This window comes from Choloepus didactylus, chromosome 20, assembly GCF_015220235.1.
Source record: "Choloepus didactylus isolate mChoDid1 chromosome 20, mChoDid1.pri, whole genome shotgun sequence".
Lineage (NCBI taxonomy): Eukaryota > Metazoa > Chordata > Mammalia > Pilosa > Megalonychidae > Choloepus > Choloepus didactylus.
The window spans coordinates 347,673-367,641 of NC_051326.1; the positions used below are offsets into that span (position 1 = coordinate 347,673).

The window sequence follows — 19,969 nt, forward strand, 5'->3', positions numbered from 1 at the left end:
TTTGGTTCCAGACCACCGCAACTGCAATAAAGCAAGTCACACGAATTTTTTGGTCTCCCAGTGCATATAAGTTATGTTTACACTGTAATGTAGTCTATTAAGTGTATAACAGCATTATGGCTTAAAAAAAACACAATGTACATACCTTAATTAAAATGTAACAGACATATAAAGTGAGTACACGCTGTTGGAAATTTAGCACTGACAGACTTGCTTGCCACAGGATTGCCACAAACCATCAATTTGTAAAAAACACATTATCTGCGAAGCACAATAAAACGAGGTATGCCTGTAAAAGAGAGGCAGTAGGGAAAGAAGCCTTGAGATCAACCAGAGAGAGGCCCACTGTCAGCAGTTCCTAGGCAGACAGCAGAAAGCCAACAGGGGCTGCGGGGAGGGAGCAGGCTGGTGCTCCGCAGAGGAGGAAAACTGGGAAAGCCGCTGGAGCTTAGAGGGACATGAATCCTGAACACTCGTTTATCTCTCTCTGTATTAGCTCATTTAGTCACAGCATAGCTTACAAAAAGCAAACTTAAGGGAATTTGAACTAAATCTAGCCTCTCTCATGGAAACCAATTTTATCAGCAGCATCTTTTCAAAATTCTGATTTTTTATTCCTATTTTTAATACTATTTTACATGGTCTTGATTTCAAGTTGCTTCAAAACTTTCTTTGAAAGTAAGAGAACCCAGGGCTTACAACATGAATTTGATTGATGCTCACAGGAATCCAGTATGATCGACAACCCAAGTATTTTAGTCTAATTTTTACAATTCACTCACTCACTGATTTGTTCAAATATTTATTGGGCACTTTTTATGTGCCAGGTGTGGTACAAGGTGCTGGGATATAACAAAGGATAAGACCAAGTCCCTCAAGGAGCTCATAGTGCAATGGCAAACTATTGAGTAAACTGAGGCACGGAGTGGTAAATGACTACCCAGTGAGGTAGAAACGGCTAGATAACTGGAAATGTGGGAACGGGCTGGGATGAGGACAGGGTACAGCTTATTGTAAGTAAAACGTCTTTGACTGAGAGCAAGGTTGCAAGCTTATACTGCAAAATCTACTTGCAAAGAGCTTTACAATAGATCCCAATTTTGAACATCACTGAATTTATTTCTCACAATGGGTCATTACCTAATTGAGTCATTACACCTGATGGGATTTCTGCACTTGGCTATAAAGCCTTGGGACATGCAACCAGTCTGGTGGGACACGATAATCTGCAAGTAGCTTGAAATCAAGAAGTAACAGACTCCAATTTTAGCACTGGGAATCATATTAAAATACTTTAATTATATCCATGAGCTTTAAATGTGCAGCACATTTATGATACTTCTACATGTAGAAGTTTGAAAAGTCTCCTCTAATCCTCATTCAGAGGATTCGAGTAAGTTACAGACACCGAAAAAATTAGAGAATTTGTCAGTTACTTTCTATATATACATTGTTTGGCTGTACAATGGTGAAGTTTCACTTAGACATTTTTTGTAAGTAATCTAAACATTATACAGATATTTACAAAGACATCACATTCAGATTCACTGTGTACACCTATTCAATTTACAACAGTTAAATGCAAACATGAACCAGTGTAAGGCAATTTCTTTTTATATACTATACATAATCCTTGAAGAAAAAGGGTAGAGTCCACAAAAAACGATCCATATCAGGTCTGATCATCTGTTTCAGTGACGCTCTGTGATGAAGTTATTTCAGTAGACAAGATGTCTCTTTCACCGACAAGAAGCAGTAAATAATTATAAAGAGTTGCTTTCAAATGCAAAAACCATAATTATCCATCAATCTAAGCAGTGGACTGCTCCTAACACTACTGATTAGGAAGGAGATAGTACTGTCCTTAATGATGTACTAACTGGAAAAAGACAACTCCAGAGATGATTTATTGCTCTGAGAATCGAATTCAATGCATAATTCATCCACTTAGGATGTCCCCCCAAAAAACTGAATACATGAATTCTCAAATGCTACGGGGAGTCAGTTGCTCACTTCAAGTAATTCTTCACTTTGCTGAGGAGGATTTTCTTCTGAAAAAGAGCATACAAGAGAGAAGTTCTCCTAGGTAAAGGTTTGAAAGGCAGTTGGGTAACGGCATACAATTCAACTGCTAAAAATAAATGAATAAGTAATTAAAAAAATTTAAATATCCCAGGTCCAGAACCCATATTCTCATGTTAATGGCATAAGGCTAATTTTTTAAAACTCAACTATGTATTTGAAATGCCTTAGAGCACATAATCAGCTGGGGCCATCCAAGTGCCAACTATAATTCTAAGTTTTCACTGATAACAAAATTACAAGGAATTTAACCCCACAGTTACATTTTTAGAAATATTCTAAACTACACTAAGAATTACCTTGTAATATTTTTTGGAAAACTCATGTTTTTGTGGTTAAGAGTAAAAATATTTATAAGGCCATAATACACACTCAAAAAACTATAAGTGATCTGTAAAAGTCACTAGGCTCCTAAGTTTTCCAGATGAAGTGTATTCACCTTCATTAGGATGCTCTGGAGGCCTGTTTTCAGATGAAGGGGTCCCTCCATCTTCAGGTACGTTGTTACTTGTGTTATCCTGCTCCACTTCACATAAATAAACGTCTATAGGTCCTTTGGTGCTCCTTATATGTACTGTTATAGAGTCCTAGCAAAAGACACAGAAGAAAAAAAGATGAATAATTATTCAGCATATTTTTTCTTTATAAGAACTAGAAAGGAACCTTTCTGAAAATTCATATTCAGGTATTTTCCTTTCTATCATATACTTGAGAAAATCATGTGCTTCACTTTAGTTACATCAACCCACTGACCAATTCATCCAGTCAAAATGCTACTTAGTCACACAGCAATGATTTCAGAGCCATAAAGTAAAGTCCTCCAAGCTAAGAAGCCCTCCTTTCTCTACTTTAAGTCCATGATGATGACATCAAGAGTCAAAACTCAGAGCTTTGATGACAAAGAACCCCGGAACTCCCTATAGTTGCAAATTACAAAGGTATTCAGATCTGCAGACCATTGCAGAGTTACTGAGCTAACTGAAAGGCCCCTTCTTCTGTCCACTTGAAAGAACTCTAAGAGGAAGTGCAAGTCAAGTTACATACCACGTCATTTAAAACATGGAGAAAAAGTTAAGATGTTGCACATATTGTTATTACTGAAGCTCCATGAAGACGACTGACAGGCCATTATATTTTCAATCAGTTGAATAGATACCAATGTCACTGTGTGGAAATTTTTTTTAAAAGTTGTTCATTTATTACATATGCATATAAAAGACTGTTATTAACTAATCATGATTATTCACATCCTTTGGCTTTACATATTTTATTTACTCAGGATTAAATACTTTCTTCCATAAGGTATTAGGAAATTGGCAGCTCCTACTCTGAGAATTATGCTAAATTCTTAAGGATGTTCCTACTTATAATAAATGACTCTTGTTTTTTTGATTATGAGTTGGCTTGAATGTAACAAAAATCTATTTTTTTTTGTTTGTTTCGTGCGGTTAGGCCTGGGCCTAATTGCCACTCCCTTCCTACTTCACACTTCACTGTGATCTTGTAACAGTCAGGCAGGTAGGTGCAGCATATCAGAGGGTCTCGAAACCTCATTTATCACCCTTTCTATGGCTTCTTGGTACCAGAAAGATAGGCTAGAAAACATCAGGGCTCAGATTCTAGGTTGTAAGTTGAGTTCTGGTTTGAACAGTGCACACCTTGTACAATAATAGCTATTTCTAAAAAATACGTGAAACCTATACATTATTCAGAACCAGAAGCCAGCTAAGGACTTCACATTCCACTAAATTAGGAACTGGCAAACCTCTTACCTGAAGGTTGAGAGCACAACCATTTTTGACTGTGTGGGACACACTGCCTGTGTCACAACCACCCAACTCTTCAACAGCAGCAAAAAACCACGGACAGCACCTGAACAAATGGGCACATAGCAGTGCACCAATAAAATTCTGTGCACGAAAACAAGTTGCGTGCCAGATTTGATCAGAGGGCCACAGTCTGCAACCCCTGCACTAGATCCACACGTCTCTCCTCGATTGGCTGCTTCTCTGGATCTTTGCGGATGCAGACTCTCCTGAACCCACTGTTCTCTTGTCTACTGCTCTGACTATGGCGGAGGATGGCTGGCCAAAATACCCCATGTGCAGAAACTCCTAGGTGGGACTCTCTTGGGTACAATCACAAGGCTCAACAAGATCCAGCAATTACAGTCTGAAGAACCTCATAACAAGGGGGAAAACAACCCATGAGTCACTGCAAAATGGACTAACATATCCCCAAAGTAGGGATGTATTGTGAGATTAGTGGTTATGCATACAAAATAAAATGTTTGAACATCTGCAAAATGATGCATATTAAATTAAATATAAATGTTATTTAAAAGACTTGGAATAAATCTAAATCCAAGTAAAACAATCAGGAAATGTCATCGAGAAGTCACAATTTCAGTGTGACTGAGGTAAAAGAAAGCTGTTACATCACCAATTTATAACACACTGGCAAGTAATAATGTGGGGTTTCATTTGGAGAACGATCTGCTTGGAATACAAGGTGGATGGTGGCAATATTCCTCGGGAGGAGGCAGCTATATCCCTATAGCAATGAAGGATACATCATAAAAAGCACCGATGGGTCTATCAGGCTGCCACAACTGATGACCTGTCCCAAGAAAGGCCACTTCCCTTTGTTCTGATTCCATCCTTAACAAGCAACTTTCTGATGACTATTATCTTTCAATACAAACTTTCCTGCAAGGGAAAGAATGTGCTAAGTAGCTGGCAGCTGATCAGAATATTTTCATTTACACAGAAATTTAATTTTTCATTTTAAATTTATAACCAAGCATTCTAGCTTATTTGTTAATCTTCTACGAGTTTGGTAAGTGAGTTAATTCCCCAGAACCTTGGCTGAGACCAGACCTTACTTTTGGAAATTCAAAACGGAGGCCAATTCTTGGTGATTCCTCTAAGAGGCATTATAACACAATGGTTAAGAACAAAAACGGCAAAGTCAAAACATTTGGACTGGAAACCTGGTCCTGCCAGTGAGATCTTGACAACATTCCTTTATCTTTTTGTGCTGGAGTTTCCTTATCTTTAAGAGGATAACAGTGACTACTTCTCTTGTTGTGTTAATCAAAATGAGTTAAAACAGGTAAAGTGTCTCGAACAGTAACAGGTATATAGCTAACATGTACATAATAATTATTAAATTACTTTGCAGTAAAGCATAGCCTAAGTTGTTAGCTGGTCTCCTTTGTTAAATCATTTTAAAAATGCACTGCTACTTACTTTTCTGGGTGCTGGAACATCCAACCTGGTTTCTGCTGGGGCTTTAACTGCAATAACAATCTGTTCATGGAAGGCTTGAATGCTATGAATATCTTGATACGTCACATATGCTAGTGTAAAATCAGTTAAGGATTTCTTAACAGAATGCTGCTTTTTGGGGAAATAATTTATCTTTGATAACACATGAATGCAAATATAATGTTAGAATATCTTTAGTTTTATATGGGAAAAACTCACAATTAAGGGAAGAAAAGCAGTCATAAAAAATTACATCACATAATTATTTCATAAATAATTCTCAAGATTTTATAAAGTGTTTTACAATGTTTAAAACTCAAAGAACTCCTTTAAATAGTATTATTGCAATTATGATGACAATCTTTGGAGAAAAGTATCAATAAAGCCTAGGTCTCCAACACAACCCACCTCCTGTAGGTAGTCAAATTCCTCCCATTCCCTAGTCCTTGCTAGATTCTACTATGAAAACTTTGAGGAAAAAAAAAAGGGTCTTGACGAGAATGAAAAATGCGAAGTACGTAAAAACACAAACATCTTAGAAAATATGTTTCTCAGGACTGTCATATGTTCGTGGGAGAGTAATCCAAAATTATTTTCCATCTCACTACCTGAATGTTTTTCATCTTATTTTACTGTGCTGCCCCGAGCATTCTCTTCTTTCACTACACAGACCTTCTGAGGGGTTGCAGTGCTGCTGGCGTTTCCTTTCCTTTAACGGCTGTATTGTGGAAGGGTAAGTCTGCGTGCACTGAGCAGGGAACCCTCACTGGGGGCTGCCACGGGAACAGAGCAGCAGAACCCTGGTGCCCCCAGGAGAAGGCTGGGCGCCACGGAAAGTCCGCGCCCTCCTGTCCTCCGGGCACACGGCGCTCACGGGCAGCACTGGCATTCAGCTACACCAAGCTTCTGCGGACCTACAACAGATCATGAAGACGGTAACTCATTCAGTTCCGGAAATAAACTTTAATTTACAAATTAGGGAAAACAAAATTTTAACAAAAGCTAACAAACATTTTATTATCTTTATAGCATTCAGGCTACAAAAACACAAAAAGAATGTTCTGCTATTTTAATTTTAAGTGGAAATATTAACCTTGGTATGTCACTCAACTGGCTTACGTCATCAATGCAGAATTTGCCCCAAAGAAACTTATACAAAGAAGCTAAAGACAATGGTGCACTATTTGTGTATGTTTGGGGCTATATTACTAAATTTTTACTGACACAACCTCTGAAGGTCTAATTTTGTATCTTAAATATGTAACTTAATTTCCCAAACTGACCCTACTATTTAAAGTAAACCGAGAAATAAAGGTATAGCGTTAAAGGATATCTTTCATTTTCTTTGTCATCTGTTAATTCAAACAACTGCTGAGCACAATCCTTAATTAACTCATCCAAAGCATCTTCCATTGCTGATAAGTCAGAAAGTTCCTCCCGTAGCTTCTTTTGCTGGGGTACTGCTCCAAATTCGCTGAGATCAGATCCTCTTTAAAATATTTAAAAAAAAAAACATGTTTAATAACATCTAAGAAATCAGAAAAGGATAACTGTAAGTCAGGTTACTGGAACTGTTCCAAATGTTTAGTGTTTTTCCACAACTTTGCCTTAACTCTAGCTCTTACTTATTCTAAAGCCATTATTTTTCCTGTACATAATTTTTGTCCCCATGTTTAATTGCTGACCTTACACAGGGACTCTGCATTTTTCACAACGCATTATCACCCTAGAAATCAGTAACAGTAGAGGAAGTACTGAACTAAGAGTTGATACTACCTAGTTTAACCCCCAGCTCTACTATTTGTGGCATGTAAAATCTTATTCTTAAAAGATAATATTCTCTTCAGCTGTTTCTGTCTACTCCAATAGGAAACGGCCTGAGTAACAACTGATATTCAAACATGTTCACTTCAGTCTTTATGGAAAACAAAGAGGGGAAAGGCTGTTACAACTTATTTTTTGATTTCCAGTTTTCAAATCTGATTTCAGTTAGTGATTCTGAATGCAATTTGATATGAACCCCTAAAGTGTTTTTCAATGTCATTTAGTAAACATGTTCGAACTGGAATTCAATTCGAATTCATTCTATACTAATGAAAAGAATTTTAAAATTGCCTCCTTTATAAACCCCTTTCCTCTAATAACTATGTTAATTATTTAGTCATTTTACAATCTCTGTTGGTAGATTTTTCATTTGTTGTAATTACTTGGGGTATTTGTGTTAAGAAGGTAGATTCCTGTCTTCTCCCCAAACTACTGACTTAGAACTTTTGGGGTGGAAGGTCTTTAAGTACTTATGTTAAAGTGTTAAGAACTACTATTTTAGAACCAAAACTGATTTTCCCTTCATATCAATAATCAATTGCAACTAAGGAAATACTCCTTTGAAAAGTGAAAATCTTATTTAACTTTTCTGTAATATTTGAATGATAGTCTAAGTCTGTGACTCGTATTTAGAATTGAGTAGCAAAAGAAAAAAAAATTAAGTACCTTATGGAACGATGCAAGAAAATTTTGTAGACTCCTTTCCTAACAAGTCGTATCTTTGTTTTATACTATCAACACACTGCTAACATCTGGCTTAAACAGTACTGCCCTTAATGAAGAGAAAGAAAAAGGGCAATGAAAAGAAAGAAAGATCAACGAAACGCTTGAAACTAACTCACATCCATCGAATATGATTCTTAGACTTTTTTTCGACCAGGTCGATTCCGTCTAAGACGTTGGTGATGTCATACACCCTTCGTTTCCGCACTCCCAGTTTTGTTGCAACCTTGTTTAAGTCAAGAATCCCTCCAGGAGCAGATCTGACAAGATCCATAAATTTCCGAGTTAAATAAACCAGTGACACATCAAAACGAGGTCTGTACGCTTTTAGAGCTTCTGGGAAACAAAATAAACATATTTGTAAAATTTTAAAAAATATTTTTCTCAGTTCATCAAAAAAAGTCATTTATTTCCTCCTGAGCAATAAGCAAAAAACCTATAGAAATTCCTATACACCAACTAAATCACAGCTAATTTTTCCTTCAAAACAGATGTCTCAAACTGGATTAAAAATTTACCAGTCTGCCCCAGGTCTAAACAAAGACGTATCTGAAATACGCAATCAGTTTTCAGTTAACGTGCATTTTTGGAAGTCTACTGTATCTCATCAAACATAGTAAGTTTTACATTTGCATCCCATTTTAATTTTTAAAGTCCCTTCACAAACACTTAAGTCTATACTACTATCAAGAATTATACTAAAAATGATTTTTTAAATTAAACGAACCTCCTCATAGTTAAACCTGTGTAAGCTTCCTTAATACTTTTCCTTTTGATAAATTCCAAGATGCAGAACTGAGTCAAAGGGTATTGTTAACAAGTTTTGATAAATACTGTTCAACTGCTCCCAAGTTTTGGGTTCGGTCAGTTGTATACAGTGTTTCAAGGGCCTCATCTCCACCACCGTGCCAGAAGTGAATGTCAGCATCCTTTTCATCTTTTCTAATCTGGTACATAAAAGAATTCTTAGTGTTTCAGTTTACAGAAGAAATAACTTTAACTCAGCTGTCATGTAGGTGTTTTCTTTTTCTCTACTTCCATAGCATACCAGTCAGTATGCTTCAAAAGAAAAATTTTTCCTATCTTTAACAAAAAATGTCCTTATCCAGAACCTCTACAATCTCAATCAATTTCAAGACAACTGGTGGTTACTCCAAAAACAAAAGTACATTTTTTGCAATACAAATACCTTCTACGTAGAAACTACTACTATATTCGTATATTTAAGATTACACAGGTAAATTAGGAATTTAAAAGAAAAACTTATTGGAATAGAAGAGATTCACAATTCTACAACTGGCCTTGGAAAATTACAAATGTGAAATTCTAAACTTTAAAAAGGATATATTTCATTATACTAAATTATTAACAAGACATGGTCTTACAAGGTCCAGATAAGTACCTTATAAGTACTTATCATTTAGTCATTTTATAAAAAAACAAATAATAATTGAACACCCACTGGACATGTTATTGAACCCGACAGTTGCTGAGAGGACATAAAGTTTAAAAAGTCTTCAAATTAAAGGAGTATAGTAGTCTAACAAGGAACTCTACTACAACACCCTGAGATAAGTGCCAAGAGCTGTATTCAAAGTTACCAGAGAACATGAAATAAAACCTTAACTGGAATGGGAAACCAGAAGGCCTCTAATGGGAGTATGCTGGAACTAGAGTACAGAAAGATGCATAGGAAGGTGTTCTCCCACCCCGAGGGAGGGCAAGAAACTTAAGTGAGGCAGAGGAAACAGCATGTCAAAAGATAACACATGAGAACTCAGTGTCTTCAGGGAATCCACCGGTACTGTAACTTTTCCAATCGGTAAGGGCAGTGGCATGCTGGAAGACGAAGTTGCAAAGGTAGGCAAGAAACAACCCTGACTGGCCTAGCCTTTCTATTTATCCATTCTCTACTGCCTTGCTCCTTTTCAGGGTATCAAATGACTTAAAAACGTAATACAAACAAATAAAATCAAATATATGAGGAATCAGGGTTTTCTCTATAGGTGATAGAGCACCACCGAAGACTTTTAGTTTGAGTTGATATCATAGTCCCATTTCCCATTAGAAAAATTGCACTGTCAGCAAAATACAAGGGGTAGGGGGTTGGAAGGGGCTGCAAGCTGACAACCTACTTAGGAAGCTACCCCATTATTTCCATCTGGAGAGTGAGAACCTGAACTAGAAGAAACAGTCTCACATAGCGGTTAAGAAAGACTGGGCTCAAGTCAGAGTGGCCTCGGATTGCCTCTGAGCAAGTCACTTAACCTCTGTGGCCCTCAGTTGACTTGTCTTTAAATATGGATAACAATCCACACCTTTACTTTGAAGGGTTGTTGTGATAATCCATGCACAATGCTTACTACGTGCCAGGCACTGCGGGAGCTCAACTGAGTTAGAGACTGGTGTAAGCTGGTGGACTGGGACACAGTAATGGCTCACTCTGGGGGATTCGGTGGCAGGGGCTGAGGCAGATCCGACTTTAGGACCAGCCGTGCAAGAAACCCAGAGGGGCTGGGGACCAAAGCCACCGACACTTTTTCCTTTAGCTGACGTCTAAGCAGGGTTAAGAAGGAAAGAGTAAAGCAGATTAAAGGAAACGAGCAGAGCAAAAGATTGTCTCGAGGCGTGCTGCCAAACTGCCTTCGATTCTGCGGACAGCTACAAATACTTTTTCTCACAGGGATTCTGGGAAAACATCCTTAGACATATTTCCAAAGTGATGGAGAATAAACCAGCATTTGTGCACATAATTCAGCCCCAAACTCAGGAGTTCCTGCTAAAATTCCAAATTTCACACTTCAATGTAAAAATAATGCATTTTATTTAAGTTTTTCACCAACTCTTGTATGTTTAAAATAACTCATTGTAATCATATGAAGTTCAAACTACAAAACTTATTAGGAATCAACTTACTTCTCATGGACACATATTGAACATTATCTTCTAAATTAATCCTTATTTTTGATGGCTGAAAAAAAGAAATACAAATGTTATTTAGTAATTTAAAAACAACTACTTTGGAGGAGTGTATGTTATGTGACTATATCTCAATAAAATTGCATTAAAAAATAAAAACAACTATGCAAACAAATAGCATTTTATTGGATAGGATAATGGTATTTTTCCCCTATGCGGAGGTAGTAATTTGGGTGTGAGAGAAGTAGTCGCCTTCCAAATTACATCTACTCCTAACTGTAATCACATCTGACAATGTTCATAGATTTAAATTTCTAAAATTGCTGAAGAATAGAGAATCAAAGCATCTCCAAAGTAAAGCATGGGCTTCCATAAGAATGGAAATAGTTAGAGAAAGAGAAAAAGAGAGAAGGAATGTGAATGTAAGAATTTACTACTGAATAGACATTTATTTATTGACTGTATTAGGCACTGAGGCTAAAAAGGAACACAAAGACAATTAAGATACTGCCCCTGATCTTGGAAAACTCCATAAAGATGGAAAATATGTCTAAACTAGCAAATGCTCACCCCTTGCTATTTTTTTATTTTTATTTTCAGTATTAGAAACATTACACTTTATTGAATTCTAGAGCAGCTAATCTACCATTACCGTTTCCTGTTGACCAATGACAATAAGAAGGGAAAAAAATATATGAAGTTTAAGGAAAGAGTCTACAACACTATTAGAAATATTGTAACTTTCACTGTATTGGTCAGGCACTCATAATACCCTAAAGTATACAGTAATGAGTCATTCTTGTTCAAAACAACAGGAAGTGATTTTCACTTGGGATCTGAAGTGAGTTTATTCACACTGATTGTGCCCTCTGCTCTAGTAATGCTCAACTCTGAAATACAGCAATCAGCCCTAGAGGCAGACAGCTGGCACTGGGCAGCATGAGCCTCCAGTGTGTGGCCCACACTAGTAGATTCTATTCAGTTATGCAGTAATCTAAGAAGGGGGTTCCCCCTTTTCTGGGACTTGCTCTTTTTTCCTCTTTCAACTAAATTCTTTCTTTACATTCATTACAGGTAAGAAAAAGATTACTTTTTTGGATAACAACTAAGCATTTGTGCCATCAACACAGGCACAGATTTGCCTCTTAAATTCCCTGCTGCCCAGCCCAGCAGCCAATGGAGAACACTCCTGCAAAGCCACTGATAGAACAGCAGAGCAGCCTTGTAAAGGGAAACCTGACCTCAACAGAAGACCACACTTCATAATGGAAATAATATATTTCTCTCCTCTTACACAATACTGTGTAATGCACTGAAAAAGTTGGATTTTGGAGTAACAACACAATTTGTAATGTGCACAATTTGTAACATTACAGCATCTTCAGGTCATTTCTCCCCATCATCTTCCTTGCTCCACCCCAAGACCCTTTACCACCCTTAGTGTATACAAATGCACCAAGATGCACTGATGATGAAAACAAACAAAGGAAAGAGTCAAGGCAAAAGCCATGTTGGGAGCCATCTGCATGCAGTTCAGCCTGACTTTCCCTTACTTTCTCCAAATACAGACTCGATTAATTTTAAACCATCTGCAAAAAGTGCAGATAAACAAAACTAAAACAAGAATCTCTCCATGATTAGGATATTTTAAAGTCCTCAGAATCTTTCCAGATATACCTTTGATGGAGTCCCCCTTCCCCCAACAGAACGCAAACATGAACATCTTTTGCTCCTGTGAGTCATGCCAGAACATGTTTAATGGGTGCTCAGAGTTTCGGTTTTCCTCCTTATTCTTCCTCTTCCTCCTCCTCCTCTTCATCATCATCTTCATCATGGCAGTGTGTAATTTCCTGGGAGGCCAGTGGGAAGAGGTTGGGAGGTTTAATTTCACTAATAGACTGTGTCAACTGTGCCGCTCGTAGTCAGTGTCTTTGAAATCTACTGATGTATGGTTCCAGGTAGCAAGAGGGGACTCCATCTCATTGATGTCTACATGTGTGTGCTCCACTGCCGATTCATGAGGCATCAAGACATGGGCAGCTCTGAAGAGGTAGCTGAATGGGTAATACAGCAGATTGATGAAAGATGCTGCATAGAGATCCACATAACGCATCACCTGGCTGGCAAAGAGGTCTGCCGGGAGCCACTGCGAAAGAGGCTTCCCATCATCCCATAGCACATGTCCATGTCATGAGTTACTTTCCTAATACGTCTCTGGATGGAACTAATCTCTGGACGCTCGTTGCTGCTGCTGTCAAGGTGCTTGTAGAGTTCAGCCAAGAAAATATCCAAGCTCTGAAGCTCCTCAAAAAGTGAACTCTTGTCAGTCCAGACATGCAGTTCCTGTGCAAGTTCAGGGATCACCAAGAAAGTGCACCACCCTTGCCGTTTTGATTTTAAAATGTCCCCAAAAATGTGATCTCCAATATACAAAATGTCCTTGCCCTTGGCTCCCAACAGATCACAGATTGTATCAGATGAACCTCCTGAGCAGACAATGCCTTGCTGTAGGGGACCTGTGTAGGTACCAATTTTCAGCTTTCCAGTTTTAGTATCCATACTAAATACTGTGCCTTCTCCAAAAAATAGTGGTTTCCGTGCATCCACCAGGATCAAGTCAAAATAGGACTGCCATGGTCGATGGGAGCTCCCAGGCTTGGGGCCATGTGGGAAATCAAACAGGAAAGTCATAATTTTATCTGTCTATTTATAGTCACTGTTGGTGGCAAGAAATACTTTCCCTACTTCCTCTATCCGGCTCAGAAGCGAAGGCAGTTTTCCATCTTTTACTACATACTTCTCAAGATTTTCAATTGTCTTTTCCTTAAGGGAGCCCTTGTAATGAACTCAGTCAACAGCATCTCTTACATCCTGGAACATACTCCAGTATGACATGAAGAGGTCCCCATCTTTAAATCCTGTTTCGCAGCAGGTATACCTAGGACAACTAGTAAAAAGATCTACCAGGCAGGCCAACAGGTAGGTCTCTGGTAGGTTGAACAGTGTGTTCAGAATGTAAAATCTTTCAGTGTCATCTCACTGGATAAATTTATTTGGATACTGCTCTCTAGTTTCTGGTCCCCTTATGAAGTTAAATCCATGTGCACAGACCAAGAGGCCAATAGGTTTCCATAGGCATCAACTTTCAAAAGATTTCCATATAATGTGTCAAAAGACAAGCCCCCTGATAGGGAATGTAGAATCATAAGTAAAGCTGAGTAGCTCCTGGGGATAGCCAATAGAAACTAATCTCTCCACAGTGAGTTCAAAGCCCAGGGACTTATACTCAGGGGACTTGAATGAGGCAGATGCAGATGAAGAGTGTGTCACTCCAGTCTTGAAGGAGTTACACTGGCTCCAGCAAGTGTGTAATCCATATCAAAACCAAAACACTTTATCTTTTCCATGGCTAAACTTCGGTTCACAAACACCTGATGATAAGCTTCTCGCTGATACTTTTTAAGGGCATGCTTATCCATATTAGCAGGTATATCTGCTGCATTCTGTAACTGATCACTCCAGGAGGTTGTCATTTTATTTTAAATGTATGCTGAATTCTGCCACACCACACTGCAGCAGTCCCAGCGCGCAACTGCTGCAGCCATCTCGGCCCACCCCTTGCTATTTAAATATAAGTGGTTCCAAAAAATTTGCTCACAAACTTTCATAAGCAGCCATTCATTCCAGTTACAATTAATGTAAAAACAGCAGCATTTCTAACGACAAAAAATAATGCATGCTGTGGATGACTAGAAACTTTGGTATTAGACTAATAAAAAGTGCTTTGTCAATTCCTGAAACAATCAGCAAATTGGCATTAACTCCATTATCAATGCTCACCATTTTACCAGCTATTTAGAGGCTATGAAAGTTTGCATAAGTTGGCTGTAACACTTGCAAAATATTTAGAAATTGTTTTTGCACAAAATAATAAATAAAATAAAACCTTACAATAAAAGAGTGTAACAGAAACCCATACTGACCTCACACTTAGAACAGTGTACCGGGAGTCCCTGATGCACATACCACCGGACAGGATGGGTTCAGACTGAGCTCCTGTCTAAGAGAAAACACTGGCGCACGCAGCTAAACCAGGATAAGGGGCCTCCACGGGTGAGGGGAGAGAAGCTGCAACCAGAGCACTAAGCGTGCACCCAGAGAGGGAAATCACGGAAGGACTCAGAGAAGGTGACTCTTTGAGTCTTGAAGGACAAACCAGATTTTGCCTGAATAATAAACTGCGAGGAGGGAGGAGAAACGTAAGTTTTCCTGGCACAGGAAATGGAATGAACAAAGGTAAGGAAAGATAAATTGCATGGCACATTTTGTGAACACTTTTGAGGCCGGTGTGAAAACAACTTTGAAGCTGGAAGGATATGCTAGCACCACAGTCAGCATGGAGGCCTGTGTAAGTCCTCACCAGTGGAGAATCACCAAAGTTTTCTGAACAAGAATATGAAGTAATCATGTTTGTGGCTTAGAAATGTTTACATGTGGCAGCAATGTGACAAAAGGCCTGGGGCCTGGGGAAGCCCGAGGGCAAGGTGAGCAGCTAAAAAGCTCTTTGCTCATCAATGTTAGTAACTCTTGAGATGATTGCCCCCATCAGCAAGTTAACTTGATCCGGAATAATTCCACTGCAATAGCATACTGAGTAAAATTAATTTAGTTATCAGAATTTAAAGTTACATGTGGACCTGCCAGGGTGTGTAAAATTAGACTTGGGGATGCCTGTCTTGGAGGCAGACACTATTTCTGGCTTACAACAGTGACTGGCACATACAACACCCAACAGCAAAACACTGAGGCATCCCTATTAACGTCAAACACAAGACAAGTATGACATGGCTATTGCTATTTTTACATTTAACTCTTGTGCTAATGTAGTATGAGATGGGATCTAATTAAATTTTTTTCCACATAACAAACCTATTGTAGCAAAATTCTTGAATGAAAAAATCAACTCCCATAGCACCTCTTATTACATCCCAAATTGCTAAATATATTCAAGTTTGTTTATAAGTTTTCACCAGTTATTTATGTATCTGTAGCACAGCACTTTAAGTTCTATAGTATTAGAATAAGTTTTACTATAGTTATTACTGCAGTCCTGAAATTGCAAGCAGAAGGGATTAGCACGCAGAGCTCACAGGCTGCAGAGCCTTCTGTTCTGATTTAGAGTAGCAGGGCCCAGTACTTAACTGCTTCCAAATAGGTAGGCTGCTCATTATCTGCAACCCACTTATCCTAGAAGGGTATCTTTCCTGAGCCACACCCATCCCATCAGTATCAGTATCTAGACTGAATAAATGTTTCCTCAACCAAAAGCTAGTGAGCTATTAAAAAAAGAAAAGTAAACGAAAGCTAGCCCAGCACTAGGCCTCAAGCCATCCAAGGCCTTTCCCTCTGCCTGCGGCGGGAGGCGAGTGGGCTCTCCAGCCCAGTGTAGACCAGAACACAGAGGCTCCCACTTACACACCAAGGAACTGCAGCCCCTCCCAATGGGAGACTGACCAAGTGGGCTCCTTTCAAGGACACGCATTTTCTTTTTAACTTTTTGTTTTGAAATAATTTAAGCCTACAGAAAAGTTGCAAAAATAGTATCAAGAATTCAATTCCCATATAACCTTCATCCAAATCTCCCTAATATTAACATTTTATTGTTTGCATTATCATTTTTTCTCTATATCTACACGCCCAGTATTTTTTTCCTGAACTGTCTAAGTTGCAGACTCCAAAATATGTCAGTGAATATTTCAATGGCATTCTCTTACACAACCACAGTACAATTACTCAAGTCCATTCAAGACTAAATAGTCTTCGACTGTTATGGGAGGGTTCAAAAGGAAGGGGGGGGACATGTATTAGAAACTGGCAGAAGGGTACCCTCATTACATAATAGCAGAGGGCTTGGCAGCACTGCCATGTGCAGTTATGTGGAAGGTAGAATATGTTGATGACCTGGGTAATCTAGCTAAGGAGAGTTCCAAGCAAAGTCCTGAAGGTAGCATCTCCTTTCTTTCTGCAGTTGATAGTAAAATGGGTGGAGAGATAAACTGAGGAAGAGACTATTAAAAAAGTCAAGATTTAAAAATTCTCAGCCTCTCCAGAAGTTAAAATTAGGAAATGGCTTCTGAAAAAGATCAAATCAAAGGCATTGCCAGAACATGATCTAAGGATAAAAGCGAGGGTGTGACTGTAAAACTTCTTGTTAAGATGTCAGAAAGATCAAAGACCTATTTAGTCACACAAAAGGCCCCTTAAGGAGATTAAAAACAAGTTATCACAGATCCTCTCAATAAAACAGTTAAGACCTCCGGGAAGCTTAAGGGTATATCCCTCAGCCATTTCAGCAGGAGCCCAAGGTAGTTCTGGGTTTATCTTGAAGGGATTTGTGGGTGGGTGGGACTTATGTCCACTTAGATCCACAGGAGGCCCACCCAGTTTTTGAGAGTTATATCAACAAAAACACTTCCAGCTTGGACAGAAAGGGACAGAAAGTTCAAAGTGAAAAGAGGCTCTTGGACACCCAATTCAACTGGCAGGAAAGCAGACTGAAATAACTACTCAGTCACAAATAGGTACTATCTTTCATGAAAAAGAAAGGAAAACTCAGAGGGTAGAATCAAGAATCCAGAGGGTGGAGCCAAGAACCATGGAGAATTATATACTCAGGCCTTGAGACCTAAAGAAACTTCCAACAGTGGCCTGCTGGATTTCAGAATTACTATGGACCATTTACTTGTGATTCTCATTTCCTCTTTTATGAAAAGAACATCTACAGCAGTTACCCTATGTCTATCCCACCAATGTTTGCTATATGTTGTGTGTGTATTTTGGGATCAAACGACTTGTCTTTTTAGGTTCGCAGGTTTAAAGATCTAGAGAACTGCACCTGAGGAGCTGTACTTAAGAAGCTATACCAAGGGGCCTCATCCATGGCTGGACCTGACTGAAACTCTGGACTTTGGACTAACGCTGCAATGGAATGAAATTTTTGGAGGACCTCTGGAGAAGGAGAGTGTATTTTACATGAGGGAAGGGTGTTAATCGGGGGCCAGAGGGTGGACTGTAGTGGGCAGCCTTTACCATGGCTCCATATCCCTGCCTCTGTATTCCTGGTCTGTGTAACCACCTTGACTGGATTATGGACTGAATTTCCGTGACCCACTTCTAGTGAACAGAATATGGCAAGTGACAGAAAGTCACTTTGAGATTAAGTTATAAAGAAACTGTAGCTCTCATCTTGCTCACCTTCTCTTGCTACATCTCAGGGAGGCCAGCAGCCATGTGTGAGCTCTCCTAAGAAAAGGCAAGCAAGGCAAGGAACTGAGAAAGACTTCAGTTAAGAGCCAGCCAGGAATTAAGGCCTTTAATCCAATAGCCTGCAAGGGACTATCGATAACTATGGGGATAAGCTTAGAAGTGGGTCCTCCTCCAGTCAAGCCTTCAGACTTAAATAACATTTAAAGGAATGGGAAGAAGAAGAGAACTTTGCAAATGAGCACAAGGAGAGGTCAGATAAGAAAATGGAGCACCAAAAGTATGTGATGCCAAAAGCTAAGTGGAGAGAGTTTCAAACAAAGTGAATGGTTAATTGTGTCAAAGCTACCGGAGTGGAATATCTACTAGAATAAAAAACTGCCAATGACCTTAGTTAGAACTGTTTTAGAGGTGTGGTGAGGGCAGAACTTCCACAGCAGTAGGTTGAGGTGATACTGAGAGGTGAGGAAGTGGATACAGTGAGTGTAGACAACTTCTTTTTAAGAAGGGGAAGAGCAACTGCAGATGGAAGGGGATATGAAATTAAGGGAAGAATCATGCAGCTAAACAGTCAAGAATTTATCACCTGTAGTCTCATATTCTGAAATTAAATCCAGGCTTCTCCTCTTTCTAGTTATGGACAAGCCACTTAACATCCCCAAGTCTATTTTGACAACTGTAAAACAAGAATGACAGTACCTATCCCTTAGAATTGCTGTGAGGAATTAAATCGGGTAAATTTGATATTAAATCTCATAAACTATCTGGCATGGAACCCGGATATAACTTTTCACTGTTTACTAACTATGGGAAGCTAGCAGACAAGGTGAAACCATGAGACGAAATGGGAAATGATGGATTCATCAGGGCCCTGAGAACCAGAGAAAACAGCATCTAGTCTAGAACAAGTATAGAGGAAATTAACCTTCTACAAGAAGGAAGCCCAATCTCCCGACCATTTTTTTCTCCGCAAAACAGAATGGAAGATACTTTGCTGAATAGGGAGATGTGAGAATACGTGAGGCATACACAAGGTTTTATTTAATTGGCTGCATTTAAGCGTTAGAATAGGAGAGGCCGCTTAGGAGAAAAATGATAGATTGTAAAGATACACCGAAAGTCCAGTTGAGATGGAAAAATGTGAATTCACTGTGCAAAATTGAGCAATTTTCTCCAACAGTACTCTGTGGCCGAGTTGAGCGCCAGGAAAGCCAACACATTTGCAAGCAAGTTGGAAGGATGGGGCGACAAGAGTTTAAGCGAATGACCAGACTAGTCCACTGTGCGTGACCCAGCAGCAGCCGCAGTTCCAGCCCAGGGGAGCTCACGGTCTAGACGACGACCCCGGCGGCTTTCCCCGCAGAGGGGGGCTGCGCCTAGGGACCCCCCCCCCCCCCCCCGCGCCACGGTCCCCGGGGCTTACCAGCAGGCCCTCCACGTTGATGGGGTCTCGGCACCGGCGACGCACGGTCTCCTCCGCCGGGTCCACGAGGAGGCCGGGCAGCTTCCTCGCGGGTCGCTGCTGACTCATGCTGCCGAGCCCGGTGGCCATTCGCCCCTCGCACCCCGCGAGCTCTCCGGCTTTCTCTCTCTGGCTCAACCGCCGCCCCCAACGCACGGGTTTCGGGGATCCGGCCCGCACCGGGGCCGGGACCGCTCGGAGGCAGCGCCTGGCGAGGCTGCTTGGCGAACAATCGTGCCACTATTTGCAGGTACCGGAGAATTACCGCGGCGGCAGCAGGAGGAAGCGGCCCACGGTTACTCAAACCACAGGAGCCGCCATCTTCCGCATGCGCAGTGCGCCGCGCCTTCTGCGCGTGCCTGCTGGGGCCCGGGCGCTCCCACGCACGGACCTCCTCCCTGCGGCCGGAGCCGGGGAAAACCTGGAC

The 19,969-nt window shown here is 39.9% G+C and overlaps 1 protein-coding gene and 1 pseudogene across 2 annotated transcripts; both read right to left on the minus strand.

Moving 5' to 3' along the window:
• Positions 1-1,279: 1,279 nt before the first annotated feature.
• Positions 1,280-19,870, minus strand: E2F6 (E2F transcription factor 6). 2 transcript variants are annotated; one of them, XM_037813178.1, is made up of 7 exons: positions 19,504-19,870; positions 10,815-10,869; positions 8,018-8,234; positions 6,685-6,840; positions 5,334-5,448; positions 2,522-2,669; positions 1,280-2,051 (listed from the first exon to the last, which is right to left on the minus strand). In XM_037813178.1, the coding sequence occupies exons 1-7, from the start codon at positions 19,630-19,632 to the stop codon at positions 2,002-2,004; spliced, it is 870 nt and encodes a 289-aa protein (XP_037669106.1). In that variant the 5' UTR covers positions 19,633-19,870; the 3' UTR covers positions 1,280-2,001. The 2 variants fall into 2 exon arrangements, with proteins under 2 accessions (XP_037669106.1, XP_037669107.1); XM_037813179.1 differs by having other exon boundaries at positions 8,018-8,158; positions 19,504-19,528.
• Positions 11,615-14,144, minus strand: LOC119516734 (annotated as a pseudogene).
• Positions 19,871-19,969: the final 99 nt, after the last annotated feature.